The sequence below is a fragment of the Puma concolor genome, chromosome B1, assembly GCF_028749965.1.
Source record: "Puma concolor isolate L17-30 chromosome B1, mPumCon1.1.hap2, whole genome shotgun sequence".
Lineage (NCBI taxonomy): Eukaryota > Metazoa > Chordata > Mammalia > Carnivora > Felidae > Puma > Puma concolor.
In genome coordinates this window covers 136,169,072-136,184,420 of record NC_141670.1, presented here as the reverse complement: position 1 = coordinate 136,184,420, position 15,349 = coordinate 136,169,072, and the positions used below count along the sequence as shown (strand labels likewise).

The window sequence follows — 15,349 nt, the reverse complement described above, 5'->3', positions numbered from 1 at the left end:
GGCCGACTTCGGCTCAGGTCATGATCTCACAGTTGGTGGGTTCGAGCCCCGCGTTGGGCTCTGTGCTGACAACTCAGAGCCTGGAGCCTGTTTCAGATTCTGTGTCTCCCTCTCTCTCTGAGCCTCCCCCACTAGTGCTCTGTCTCCGTCTCAAAAATAAATAAACATTTAAAAAAAATTAAATAGCCAATTCTCCACATATTGATCTATAGACTTAACACAGTTTCAGTATAAATACCAATAGACATCTTAGCAAGCCAATTCTAAAATGTTTATGGGAAATCAATGATTCATTAATAGCTAAGATACTTCTGAAGAAAACAATAAAGGTGAGGTTTACCTTACCTGATATAAGTACACAATAAACATTTGTATTAAGAAAGGGTAATAGTGATACAAAATAGACAAACAGTCCAGTGAACAGAATATAGAGCCCAGCATCCCAGAATACCCCTTCCCTCAATATGTGGAAATTTGAGAGAGACAGCATTATAGACAAGTAAAGAAAGAATAAGCTAGTCAATAAGTGGAACTGAAATAAAATAAATTAGATCTCTCTTTAACATCATACACAAAAATAAATTCCAAGTGAACTAAAGGCTTAAATGTAAAAGATTAAACTTTAAAACATTCATAGTAAAGTTACAAGAGAATATAAAGGCATCAAAGGATTCTTAAGACCTAAAAATGCATGAACTATAAAAATAAAAGTAGTCCAGTGAATTTACTCTCCTACAAATAGGCTTTGGATTATCCAGTTTTTGTTTTTGCTTTTACTTTTATAAACAATGAAGCTATGAATATATTCAGAGACTGGACTACTTTACAGCAATGAAAATGAACTGATGAATTAACATGAAAAAGTCTCAAAACTACAATGTTAACTTCAAAAAAAACAAGTAGCAAAAATAATGTGACTTGTGCCATATGTAAAACACATAAAGCTAAACCATATGTTGTTTAGGGATAAATTTACCTGTGGTAAAAAATATAAGGAAAGTCAAGAAGACTGTAAAAACATATATTTAGGATGTGATGACCTCCAGGGAGAAAGGAGGAAATGACAGGGGAGAAGCACACAAAGACATTCAAAGTTCTATTTTTTAATCTGAGTGGTAGTATATATGTGTTCATTTTATTAATCTTATCCAAAAGCTATATATTTAATATTAATTCACTCATTTAATATAAAATTTTTTTTAATTTTTACAGTAAATATTTTTGCTGTGATGAAATTCTTTAGATTTCCCAGAAGCATCTCAGTAGTTGAGTTCTGATTCTTCTACAGTTAAAAGCATTTGATTTGAATAAAATTCAATTAATATATATTAAAATACATTTAACAATTAAGTGGCATGTAAATATACAACATTTTAAGAACTGCTTTTAGGGGTGCCTGGGTGACTCAGTCGGTGAAGTGTCCTACTTCAAATCAGGTCATGACCTCACCATTAGTGAGTTCCAGCCCCATATGGGGCTCTGTGCTGTCAGTAGAAAGCCTGCTTCAGATCCTCTGTCCCCCTCTCTGTCCCTCCCCCGCTTGCATGTGAGCACACATGCCTCTCTCTCTCTCTCTCTCTCTCAAAAGTAAACATTAAAAAAAAAGAACTGCTTTTAGCTATCTAAATTTCTCAATGCTAAAAATGTGTTGAACTCTTTTAGAAATAAAAGGTAAAGGGTATAAGGCCTTATTAATATCTTAAGTTTTGCTGTTGAATTGATTTATAAAAGAAGAAGATTTGTATGACTCATATCACAAGGACTTTTAGCATTTATTTTGAGAATGCCTTCACATAAGTGAGGATATGTTGATTAAAATAATACGACTTCTAATGATGGATTGTATAGATGTATAATATACATATTGTATACTACTAACTCCATTTTAAAGGTTCTATTTAGCTAATAAACTTAGACATAATTTTATTATTCTTCAGATAACTTATTTCTAATAATAGAGAATTTAAAAAATAATTTGTCTTGCATTTTAAGAGTTTATGATATTCAGTTCATAATTTGTTTGCTTGAAAAAGACTGATTTAAACTTAAACCAACATGTTTGAAATCATTAAAAGACCACCTCTTACACTCAGAGGGGCCACTTTAGAAAATAATTAGCATTTATCCTTCAGGAATGTTATCCCTATAAGAAGAAATCCAGAAATAACTCAATATAAAAATACCAAGCTCAGGCATTGAAAGGGCATCTCATATGAGACTTTAACATTAGTAGCAGCCTAAAGCTTTACTTATAAGGGATATTTTTATTATAAAATTTATTGTCAAATTGGTTTATATACACAATGGAATACTACTTGGCAATGAGAAAGAATGAAAAACTTATAAGGGATCTTAATACCCAAGTTAGAAATGATATCCAAGCAACTTCTCCCAAGAAATGGATTCTAAGAACTGTTAATCTGTACTTAATAACTCAGTTGTGGAAATCTGATTTGATCTTTAAATAGAAAATGTAAGGAAAGTAATGAAAATCAATCATTTTAATTTAGAGGTGGGAAATATTTGTTTCAGTCATTGATTACTCTACCACAATGAACTTCTGAAAAAGCAGAGTACAAAGTCAACAGATTGAGTTCATTTTAATTAAATGCCTAAAATTAGCCAAAACTTAAGAACTGTTTCATGTTCATGTCCAAAGGCCAAAGTAAAGTTTAAAATCCTTTGGAATTAAAGAAACCCTGTTTTTTTTTTTTTTTTTTTTTTTTAGAAATCTGAAGGAATTTAGTTTTTATCAGGCCAACTTATTTTTAAACGGCAATTACATAAACAAGAATGTGGCAAATTTATAGATGTTATCTAATAAAATGTATATGTAGAAGACAAAACTGCAATATAGATAGAAAAACTTTAAAAATAATGTGTGTCATATTTAAGACTAGAAAAAAGAATAGGAGAAAAACAGTGTAGCTTTATTTCTTACTGAATGAAACATTTTAGGCTAGTTCTTTCACTGAAAAAAATTAATTGAGTGCCTAACACAATCATTTCCCAAACTGGTATTTTAATACATACAGAGAATATATATATGAAACTACATATATCCATATAAGTAATATATTAATCCCCAAAGCTAATAGTTAATCATAATATCGTTACGATACACTGCATTAGTAACTAAGTTTCTATTAATTATATATTAAAACCCCATTATTATAGATTTGATTTGATTTTTGAATCATGGTCATATAAGCAGAGGTTTTATCCTCAGTTTGATGAGGACATAATATCTTTATAAGTGACTTGAGTGTAAGAAGATATTTAACTTAAGGAAATAGATTATTATACACCCATATGCTAATAACACATTGTCTGTATCTATTTAATGCTGCAGAGCCTCTGGTATCCTAACAGAAGATTTACTTATTCAATTGATAGAAATTTGTTTCTTCAGATATTTTATATAATCATTATTAATTAATGAGGTTTTAATTTTTGCACTTGTTAATGTAGACAAAATAAGAACAAGGAATTGGATCTATTATTCCTAGAGATGAAGTAAATGACAGAAAAAATTTTGAAAGAGGTTAATCTTAAAACGAAACTCATATGCATGCATGAATATATGTTAAAATAAACCTATCGTATTTGAGGGTGAAAATAAATCTAACTGATTAAAGATTTCCATGTCAAAGCTCAGAGCCTGGAGCCTGTTTGGGATTCTGTATCTCTGTCTCTCTCTCCCCTTCCCCCATTTGTGCTCTGTCTCTCTCTGTCAAAAATAAATAAACATAAAAATTAAAAAAAAAAAAAGATTTCCATGTCAAGTGAATATTTCTTAAAAGAATAAATCTCCAGTCTTAAAGCTGAAATATTTTGTCACTTATTATCTAGCTATGAATATAACTTAATTTTAAAACATCTACAACAAAAAAACAATAGAGAAGAGCATATCACTGTTACAAGTTTCATAGGACTGAATTTTAAGGCAGACCTTTTGAAAGCATGCTGAATGTTTCATATTTGATACTGTATTATCCCCATAAGATCTAGCTAGGAGGCAAGGTTACTCTACCATGATGCCAGCTGGTAAATATTTGACATTGGAGTCTCTTAGGACCAAAGGCAGTGAATATATACCATCAGCAGTGTTGTGTTTGAGACCAAAGGGAACTGATTGAGAAAGATACCCATAGAGACCACTGGCTGCTAAGAAGGATACGATCAGTGCCAGGAAAGAGCACTGCACCTTTTATCATTTCTCCCATGATGCACCCTACTGACCACATGTCAACTGAAAACAAAAATGAAATGAAGATAAACAAGAAGATAGGAATAGAACAGCAAATAAATGAAAACACTTGGTTACTCATGCGATAGAGCAATGGCCTGACCTTTTACTGACTGGCTAAGAGGCCAGTCTTAAGATCATTAGTGTTTTAAAACATTGAAGTGGGAAGAACACAAGTCAGGGCCCTCTCTGCTATGCAACTGAATTAACTCAATACTACTTAATGTATGATAATATTACTTTGCAATTATAATTCAATGATTAATTTAGTTTCTGATTTAAAAGGTCTAATTTGCATTCATCTCCTAGAATCCTACTTATTCGTATTGTAAATTATTCTAGATTGTGTTAATATGGGAAACATGCAAACTGGTTTCTTTTTTATTCTTTCATATACCATATTTGAAAAAAAAAAAGCTGAGCTGCCAGCAACCTCAAAAGAAAGGGTTTCTTTTACAAAACACATTTACTCTTATTTATAAATATGAATAAATATTCGGATGCAAAATGCCAGTTCAAGAATGAATATTTCTAAATATGCTGGCTCGGTTTCATTGACTCCCATCAAAGGGGCATGTTTCTAAACAGGAAGTCTTGTCTTATTCTTATACACATGGTTGCTTTATAATGGTAAGAAACACTGGCTTTCAAAACAGGATGGTTCTACATGAAATCAACAACATGATTTAAGTGCTGACACTGCTGAGACTATGAATCCAAAGAAACCTGGAATTCAAGGTGAAATTATGATGGTTTCTCTCCTATTGCCAGTTATCATCCAGAACTTAAAACCCATAAGCCGGGACAGAGGGTACACAGGGAGGGGCAAAATGGGAAAAGGCGAAGCAAGAAAGTAAAATCTCTCTCTTTAACCATACTTGGTTACTCACGTGTTCCTACTGAAAAGTCAGAAGGAGAGATAGGTCATTCTTAAGGGGGAAAATAACCTAGAGGAATAAGGGATGATGAGGGGGAGCAAATAGGGAAGGGCATTAAAATAGCAGTACACTATAATTTTGCTCCACTTACTCTTCAAATTACATTTTGTAATTTGGCAGTGACCTAAAAGAATTCCTCATGAGATTCTTTCCAATGTGAAAATCTCACTCAGGTTAAACTCAAAGTTTCCATTGTTTGACTTAACACCTAAACGGAGTGATCACTGCAAAGAAATGGTTACAGATTTGAAGGTGATAAGCATACCAAGAGAAGCAAATTTGTTTTGCTTCCATTTTAGGAAAGCAAGTGACATGCAAAAATATCAGGGAAAGATAGAGCAAACAGTTGTGCATCCCTTTATCATTAATGCATTTGTAATTATGGATAATTATCCATCTCACAAGAGGTTGGTATTGTGAGAATCTTTGATTAAAGAAAAAAAGAAAAAGGTGTCTGAAAATGAATTTGTTTTGGAATTGCAAGTATTCTTATCATACTGTCCAAAGTGATCAGTCTAAGTTGCTATTTACATTATATCTATTTTTATAGATATTGTGGAAGACAGACAAAAAAATAGAGCTAATAAACTCAATAAGCAGGATTTTCTCTTGCCTGCATCCATTTAAACACTTGGAAAAAGTGGCTTCTGCCACAAACAGAATCTGAGAGTATCTATCTGGGAGTTAGAAAACATCTATTTTTATTTTTTATTTAATGCAAAAAACCTCTTCTATATTATCTCATTTTTTTTTCTTCTGCAGAACCAATTCCATTGCTTTTTTAACTCTATAACCTTGGTCAAGTTACTTCAGTCTCTAAATATAAATTTCATCCTCTAAAATGCAGATGGTAAATAGTATTTATCATGTAGAATTTTTTAAAAGACTTGAAAGGATTATGCCTGGTAAAGATCCTTCTACATTGCCTGGTACATGGTAAGTATGACTTATATACTGTAATTAAATATATTCTGGAAAGGTTTATTTATTTAATATTTATTTAATATTATATTTAGATGTAATAAAGAAATCTTTCCAAGGATCACCCACCATTCACTGGGTGATCCTTTCACTCTTAAAACCACTTGGAAAGGCATTCCACATATTCAATCACAGCTGATTCCATGGAACTTCTTTCCATTATTGAAATAGCAATTACCCTGCTTCCTCATCTAAATAACCATCTTAAATTATGTTACTATAGCCTATGATACTTGACCACTGTTCTCCTAAACCTGGCAAATTTTTATCTTTCAGACTAAAATCCCTTGATTTTTCATCCCCTCATATATGCCTTTAAACAACAGCAATAACCGTAACAACAGGTGATCGAAATGGAATCTTAAGTCCTTGTGTTGCTTCAGTTTCAAGTGGTTCTAGACAGTTGTTGGTTTAATAACTGGTATCAATAACTGGTATATCTCCCAGTTCTTCTTTGTGTGGTTTTGCTATATCTAGATATTTCAAAGTAAAAGAAGACCATCTTTGGAAATTTATCTTTATGTCAGAATCCAAAATACAGTTAATAGACCATAAAGCTTGTCATAAAAATAACACAGAGATACAAACTTTAGATATGAACTATCGATTAATATAATGAATTCTATTTTCTCTATTTTAAAGTATCTTTTCTGAGTAACAATACCATAGAGATTTTTCCAATTTCCATTCCCATTTAACTTTACTCGCTATTCATTATTCTTACAGATTATCCATGTTTATGCCACCTAAGTGCTAAGCTTTGTGTCTAGAAATGATAAGCTTTATTACTATGAATTACAAAAGTATTATATATGCACATGAATTTATATGGATTTTTATACACTGAAGATACGATTATTTCTCAAGATAAAGTCCTTGCATCAGATTTTGTGAATTATTCATCACAACTAAAACAGGAAATAGGTAATAAAAGAATTTGATACTAAATCTTGTTGGAACGGAGAAGTGGGGGTTGGTGGTAAGCCTTCCCTCAGATAATATACATAACTACTTATCAAGGAGACTATATTATTTTATGATATTTTCAAGATATTCCATTGAATACTGATTGTACATAGACCTGAGAAGAAATTAGCAAATTCAGTTACTGTAGGATTTTGATGCTGTCTGAGACAGCCTGTATTTGGGTCTCCATAAGAGTTTTATACACTAATGCTGTCCAGTTAGAATTCTCAGTGCTTTCATGAATCTGATTTATTACATTTCCTCTCCCATCATCAGTATTCCCATAGGCAGAAAGCAGATTCATTTGCAACTGTGACATTCAGAAACTGAGTCACTTTCCCTAGAAGGGATGTTAAGTAAGTTTTGGTTTTACTAAATTATGGTGAGAAAATCTAAGTGAGAAAATCTCAAGTGTCATTGTATCATTTGTCAGGCATTAGATTATGCTAAATTATCTCTTTTCTATTCTAGCCAAGAGACAAAAATGATATAACATAAGCCCTGGCAGCTTAAATCTAAATAAAGAAAGCATTATATTGCTATTTCCACATTCTGTCCAATGGCTTGGGTTGTAATCTACAATGAAATATTTTTTGAACTATGTGAATTTCTATCCAGAAACCTGGTAAATGTCTTCTACCTAGGAGATTTTGTGGCTCTGGTAACACAATTGTGAGACCACATTGCTTTTCTCCCTAACCTATTTCTTCACTTAGCATAGGATTCAGAAAATGTGCTTTGATAAATTTTCTTGTAAAGCATACCTCAAAATATAATAGCAAGAAGATTTAATATAATTTTCTAATATCACAGCACCATTTCTTTGAAAAATTTGTTTCAAAAGTTATACATTTATATATGTAACAAGTGCACATTGTTTTAAACTTCAGTGAAAAGATGGAATTATAAAAACTAAAGAAACATACATATTTTGCACATGTGAATCTGAATAAGAAAAATAACATTTATAGAACGCTAAATATTCAGAAATCAAAACAAGATTTTTTTCTTTGAGTCTACCCATTCAACTTGCTTTTCTTGTTTTATAACTTCTATGTCATAATATAATTAATAATTAACCATTATTTAAAACATTTTGTATTCCTGGTTGGCTTTTTTTACAAAACATAAAAAAAGCCATTGAAACTTATCATAAAGGAGAAGACTTTAGCTTTATATTAAATCATAAACCAAGCTATAGGCTAAAAGACATAAGATATTTCCCATAAAAAGATTGAATAATTTTTTACTGTACCAAAATATTTTAAATGTCATCTTTCAAAATCCATGTAATTCTGTAGTGTATATAAATAATTCAAAGATATCCTAATTTTGAAAAAAAATGTCTTTTTCTTTAAGTTTTTCATATTCTAATCAACAAATAGTAAATGCAGGCTCCAAATGTCTCACATGCTCACCAATGTAAGTATCCTCACTTCATTCTGTACATCAAGTTACAAAAGTATTTTAGTAAGTAGCAAACTTTTTCTTTCTTTTCATTGTTGTCAAAATTTCACAGATAATTTTGGTTTCTCATCATTTGAGAGAAATTTTATTCTGGGTAGCCTCTTAGTTATTTTCATTTTTAATAGTTTATCTAATTCAATTTGAAGGTTATTTGGGCTGGAGTGTCTCCAAAGTAATTAACTTTATAACATAAAAACTGTACTTCTTGGAGCCCCCGGGTGGCTCAGTTGCTTAAGTGTCTGACTTCAGCTCAGGTCAGGATCTCATGGTTCATGAGTTTGGGTCCTGCATCAGGCTCTGTGCTGTCAGCGCTGAGCCAGCTTCAGATCCTCCATCCCCCCTCCTCTGCCCCTCCTCCACTTGTGCTGGAGCGCTCTCTCTCTCTCTCTCTCAAAAATAAAAATATTTTTTAAAATTGTGTTTCTTATCTTTGAAGGTATTTAGAAGTATGTGTCTGTTTGTAAACATCTAATGTTTTTATCACCACAGCAATCCTGTAAGACAGGGAAAGGAAGTATTTTACAAAGTAAATTAAAGTTTAGGGGGTGTCACATGACCAAAGTGAACAGAACTAGATGCCAGTTCTTGGAGCCCTATTCCAGTACGTACTTGACATTCATTTGACTGCAGAAGGCAGAAAGAATGTCCCACACACTGCTCATGGACTCTGTCCTGAGGATCAACAGGGCCCAGGGCAATTTGAATAGAATTTCACAGTAATGACTAAGGAATGTGTTTTATTATTTGTGTAGTTCTTCCCCTTCAATATTTCACAGAACTCTATGTACAGAACTCTGTAGGGGGGTAGGGGGAAAATAACATGCTTTTAAACCTGTCTATATGCATTTCCGGGAGACAGGGAGCTTCTGGGGGACCAAGCAGTCCTAGTCCCAGCTCCTAGTGGAGCTTTATGAATGCTGGCTCTCAGCAGCCCCTCTCCAAGACATCAAGGAGTGGAGGCCCAGCTCCTCAATTTCTTGCCTTCTATTCCACTCTGGAAGTCTGTCCTCACTTGCTGCCCCCTTGCAATATATCTCTCTGAACTCCTTTTATGACCTTCATGCCTTATCCTGCCCTCTAGTGGACTCTGGCCTAGTCTCAACTTCCTGGGTGAGAGATTTTCCCCCTGTAACTATGTCCTCCTTCCATCTTTACAGACCACCTCAAGCTCCAGCTCTGACTCTAGTGATTCCTGTCTTACTCAGATTTTTCTCAAAGTAATAACAATAAAATAGTTGTATAATAATAATCAATAGTAGTAAAACTAATGGTGAGAATAGATTCTTTCAAACAAGTATGTACAGAGAAATAAAGGGGAAACGTCTTATTTTTTCTCATGTTCATGATTATCTGCCATTTGCTTATGGGTATGAAAAAATGGCTGAAGTCTTACATGGCAACTTTACTTAAATCATAAGCCATATCTTGTTTGAGATAATACTGTACCATCTCAATATTAGGTAAAAGATTATAGTAATGTATTAGTTGCAAAAGTTTATTAGAAAGTAAGCATGGTTATTTCAAAGAGGTAAGAAGGATTAAGAATCTCTATCTGCATTAGATGAGTATCATCCACAACCTCTAATTTTTATTCACTTTACTTTGATTATTCCTAATTTTCATGTTCACATTTAGAAAAGATATGACATTCATTAAGTTTGAGGATGTTTTCTTTATTTATTCAAATACACTTTTGGCAAATCATTTATCTGTTCCTTAATAACTTGGCTCCTTGGCAAGTCTATATGTACATCCTTTTCATTCTAATTGGAATTTCTCATGTCTTCATAGGGAAAAGCAAAGGGGTCTATTTTAGCAATCAGATCTGGCATCATTTGGAGATAATATACTTGAGGTCTAGCAATTTCAAATGAGTACAGTGTGCCTATCTTTAATATCATGTAGGTCCAGGAAACTCTGGCCAAGAACTCTAGATGAAGGACTTCACAGGCCTTGCTCAAAGAAGGTGTGGCCATTTGAAGAAGAATGGAAGAAAAAAGGTAAAAAGAATATATCTAAGAGAAGTAGGCTTAAGGAAAGAATTTGTAGTATATGAAAATTCTACCAGTATTATGAGACTTCAGTAATCAAAAACACCGCATGCCCTGCTTGGGGTTTGGGGTGGGTGAGAGAATCAGTGACTAAATATCCCTTAAAAAAATTATGAGAAAAATCAACCTTACTATCTACTATTGTTAAAAGAGACAAAATCTGAATGAAATGTAAAGTCATTGACAACCTCTTTTATGATTGTTGGACTCTTAAAGAAAATAATGGACCTCATATATTTACTGCTAACTCAAAATTTATCATGGGCCTAAGAATTTTTAGTAATACTATATATTATGTCAATAAATATGCTATGAAATAGGTTTTAATCATAACACTGTAATAAAAATTGAGTATATAATAGTATGTGTTTGTATAATTAAACTATTAATACATTAAAAACAAATATTTTATAAATGGTCCTTTGGATATTAAAAAATAGCAAATTAACAGAAAAGGAAATATGTATGTATGTATGTAATGTATTTGTTTTGCCAATACTTAATTAAGAAACTACCCTGTGATATAACCTGGATCATATCAATAGCCAAGAAATGTACACAGTGTTTCTCAAAATGCAAATACAGTTTTAATTTAGGCATATAGCTAAAACTTCAGTCATCAATGATAATTTCATAAGATTTCCCAGTTTGTCAAGGTGTTTTACTATTTTTGTCATAGGTTCAGATAAAGAAAAGGAATGTTAAAAAGTTCTGTGGAGAGAGGGGAATAATGATTATGATTATAGAATATTACCATATAATTTTTCAGCCTCAGAGAAATTTAATAAAAATTACTCTGAATAATTATAAGGGAAAGTCAAAGGAACTTATGATTGCTTTGTTTTTAAGTCTCTGAAAAATCTTAGAAGTAGTCAATTAGCCTATACTAAGCTTTGATATTACTTCCAGTAAGTGCTGGAATCTTTCAATATGCTAAAATATTGGTAAGATTCTTCTCTCCATAATTACTCCATCAACCCCCAAATATGTATCTAATCACCATGGTTAGTGAAGTTAATTCAATGCTCTGATCTCTCAATTGCTGGTGGGAAACTCTAATCATAAAATTATAATAACTTCATGTAAAGATTAATGAAACAATTCCACTCAAAAATACAGAGTACATGTAATCCACTGTTTAATAGAGATACTACAGTTTAGTTTAATTTTTAAATGTCTTCATGACTTCTGACATTAAATTATAATTTTAATTATAGGTAAAATGAACTAAGGATTTAAATACAAATGGAAACATTTCTAGAAAGATGGCAGTTCTTCTAACACGTTTTATCTGTAAGTTATTTACTCATATTTAAGTAAAATTTAACTTAGCAAGATGATTTCCACTATAAATGTCTTCATGTAACTTTTCCATTGACTTTTAGGTCTGTATGCAGGCTCATTATCACATAGGGCAGTAGGCTATCAAAGACCATTATTTTATATGATCATCACTGAGATAAAGGAATACAAAATGCAAATCCTTATAATGTAAATTTTTATGTTGGAATTTATTCAATTTCTAGGATCACTTTTATCAAGGATATATATTTTATGTATTGATTTTAGCACAAATTACTGTCAGTTCCAAATATTTTCCTGAAACAAACTATAATAAAGGGAAAAAAAGATCTCCAAGAAAATAATTATTGGAAGAATACAGAATTATCAATACGGTGCTATTATCTTTGTTTGCTTCTTTTTCTGAAGGATATCTTGGGTTAAAAAATGTTTTGACTTTTTCTAATTGTATTGGCTTTTAAATTTAATACTGGTAAAAGAGGAGAAAAGCAATCCTGATAAATGCCTGAAGAGCTATATTAGATCTCAGAGCACCAAGCCACATGGAAATCAAGTGACCTATAACAACAATGTCATGTGGAAATGAGATATTTTGTGACTTATCTTCCACTAACTAGGGCATTATAAAGATGTAGCTGTGCAACTTCACTTTGAGTGTTGTGAAGTTCCCCTTTTTTTGTCTGAAATATACTCCAAAGACGAAAACACATACACATACACACAATCCTACTTTTATATGAAATCATTACATTTAAATATGAATGTGAATTATAATATTGTTCTCATCAACTACATTGGATATATAATTTATCCTCAAAATATAAATAATTTAAAATAAAATGAAAGTAAAGTAAATTATCATTTTAATAATCAATATAAAAATTATTGAGATGTTTCACATGCTTTCTTTTTATATCCTCAAAATCTAGTATGCATTTTGTGTATAAAATATATCTCAAATCAGACTCATCATAATTTAAATACTGAATAGCCACATGTGGCTGCCTATTGGACAGTATAGTCCTAGAAGATGTCATTACTCTTGCCTTATTATTGGAATTTAGAGAATATCTTACTAATATCCAGCAGAATAAATAAATATCTACATAATGAGTGCTCATAGTGGTATAAACTTCTCACTGAGTCAACTAAATAACAGTCATAATCTCACATAATAAAAGAGTTCCTTAATACAGCTTTCTTGTTAACCAAATATAATATTTAATAGTTATGGACCACATGTTTATTGCCAATTTCTAAAACAATTTCATATATAATAATATACTGAACTCAATATTGCATTATCACTGTTAAAACTGGAAATTGTTGTTGTATTTAGATTTGCACTATTGTGTGTTAGCAGGGTATTTCTATATGCATAAAAATATATTCTCTATTAATATGTAAACTTTATTATGTATATGTTACAAACACTAATATGTGACTTTGTTAGAGAGTAAACTTTGGGTCATTTTAGAAATATATCAGCTCATTTAATAATTCTAAATCATACATATTTCTCCAAGAAATTTCTATTGTAATCTAGCCCAGAACTCAAGGGTAGAACTTGAATAAACACTGCTTTTTAAAATTCTAAATTTCACTGGAAAAGCGATTATCTGTGTCTCAGTCATATCTCCAAGTCAAGTAAGAGAAGCTTATATTAAACCCAGCTGATCTCTGGCAATTTGAATAACAATTATGGTTTTTAAACGTGGAAGTTCATGTTTTAAGGGGGATATGCTATATTGACCTATTTAAGACTGGATATAGTGTCAAGAGTAATTCAATTCAATGAAACTATAGACAGAAGCTTAGGATATCAACAAGGAGAGAAATTATTATGCCTAAATGTTGAAGAAGCATACAATGATTTTAGGAAAAAGATGGAAAATACTTGCAAAGAGTGACTTCTTTTGCTAGTTACAAAGATATTTTAATAATTTGGGATTTGGTGACCTCTATTATTTATGAAAAAATAGCATTGCTATTTTGAGTTACAAACAAGAAAATAATTTAAAGGAAAAAAAGCCCATTGAAATTTAATTAAAACAAATCATTGCAGTAGGTAATCTTCAGTACTGGTCAGATTATATAAATCATCACTTTTTTTTAAATCACAAATACACCACTTACCCAACTTTTTGCTTCTATCTTTACTCTCCTGGTAAAATCATTATGTGTTTAAAGGGAGAGAGAACAAAACAGGTAAAGCTGCAGCAAAAGGTACAAGGATACAGTCCCTTCCTGGAAAGAGGATTTTGTGGCGAACCATTTCTCCCATAATGCATCCCACAGACCATATATCCACTAGAACAGGAGAGAGGGAAGTGAAGAAAAGGGAGGAAAGTAAAGTTAACTAAGATCATTGATCTCTGAAGGAGGAGGAAAAAGAACAGTTTCATTAGAAGGTACAATTTTTGTCTCCCCCCAAAAGTTGCCCCAAAATTAAAACCAGCACGGTAATATTACATTAACAATGTTTAGCATGAGAACTCAAATTAATTTTTAAAAATTACTTTATGGGTACCTTAGATTGCCTCTGCAGTGCCATAAAAGGGTGATATGGAAAAACAGCAGATAAACCAAAAGTGTCTCCATGGTGGGTGGCGGCTAAAAGCCACCAAGAGGTTTTTTATTATTTGCAGGATATAGAGAAAATAATCTTAAGCAACCTACAGGAGTGGCTGTTTCCATTTTCTATTACACTCAGTTACATGGAATAGGGCAACCAAAAACCGCTTTTTTGTTCCCTTTGTTTTGTTTGTTTGTTTGATTGGTTGGTTGGTTCAAAATAAGGTACATGCAAGCACATCCAAGAAACTACAAAATGGCAGGAACCGTGGTTTATAGGCAGAAGTATTGGAATCCCTGGTATTCAGGACTTAGTTTTTCCTTCAGAGGTTATCCTTGTAATAAACATCAGTTTTAGTTTCTATTTGACGTATTTCAAAAATAAAGATATGATCAATTAGCACATATATAAAGGAGTCATCTGGAAGTAAAGTGAAAAAAAGTATTAAAGGTGTTTAAAAATTGTTTTATTTATTTGTTTGTTTTCTTTATTTCTCAGTTGTCCTAGTTGTTAACAAAACATGCTTCACCTCTTACCAATCTTTACCCTCTTCCAACTTGCTTTTTAGTAAGGATCAAGGGAACTTTGGGGCAAAGACATTAGGCTGAAATGCTCCTTGGGGAAGGAAGGCAGGGTTAGGTGCACAGGATAGCCAGGCATGCCTGATGTAGGAACAAGCGGGTGTTTCTGCATGATAACCTTCCTCTCATATGCAAGAGGGCAGCACAAGGGTGTTAGCTACATCTTCACAAATCTAGAGAAATGAAAAAGCTAAGGACGTGACTAGCAACCTTTTCTAGTGAGAGAAGGAAAATGGATG

General features: G+C 32.1%; 1 protein-coding gene across 7 annotated transcripts in view; it reads right to left on the bottom strand.

Moving 5' to 3' along the window:
• Positions 1-15,349, bottom strand: part of MAPK10 (mitogen-activated protein kinase 10) — a 316,114-nt gene that overhangs the window by 67,025 nt on the left and 233,740 nt on the right. For 5 of the 7 annotated variants that reach the window (XM_025922449.2, XM_086704660.1, XM_086704661.1 and 2 more), the window contains one exon: positions 14,193-14,264. In XM_025922449.2, the coding sequence (XP_025778234.1) occupies positions 14,193-14,264 (72 nt within the window). Of the gene's footprint in view, positions 1-4,180; positions 4,253-14,192; positions 14,265-15,349 lie in introns of all 7 variants that reach the window. The other 2 variants (XM_025922450.2, XM_086704658.1) reach the window with 1 other exon arrangement.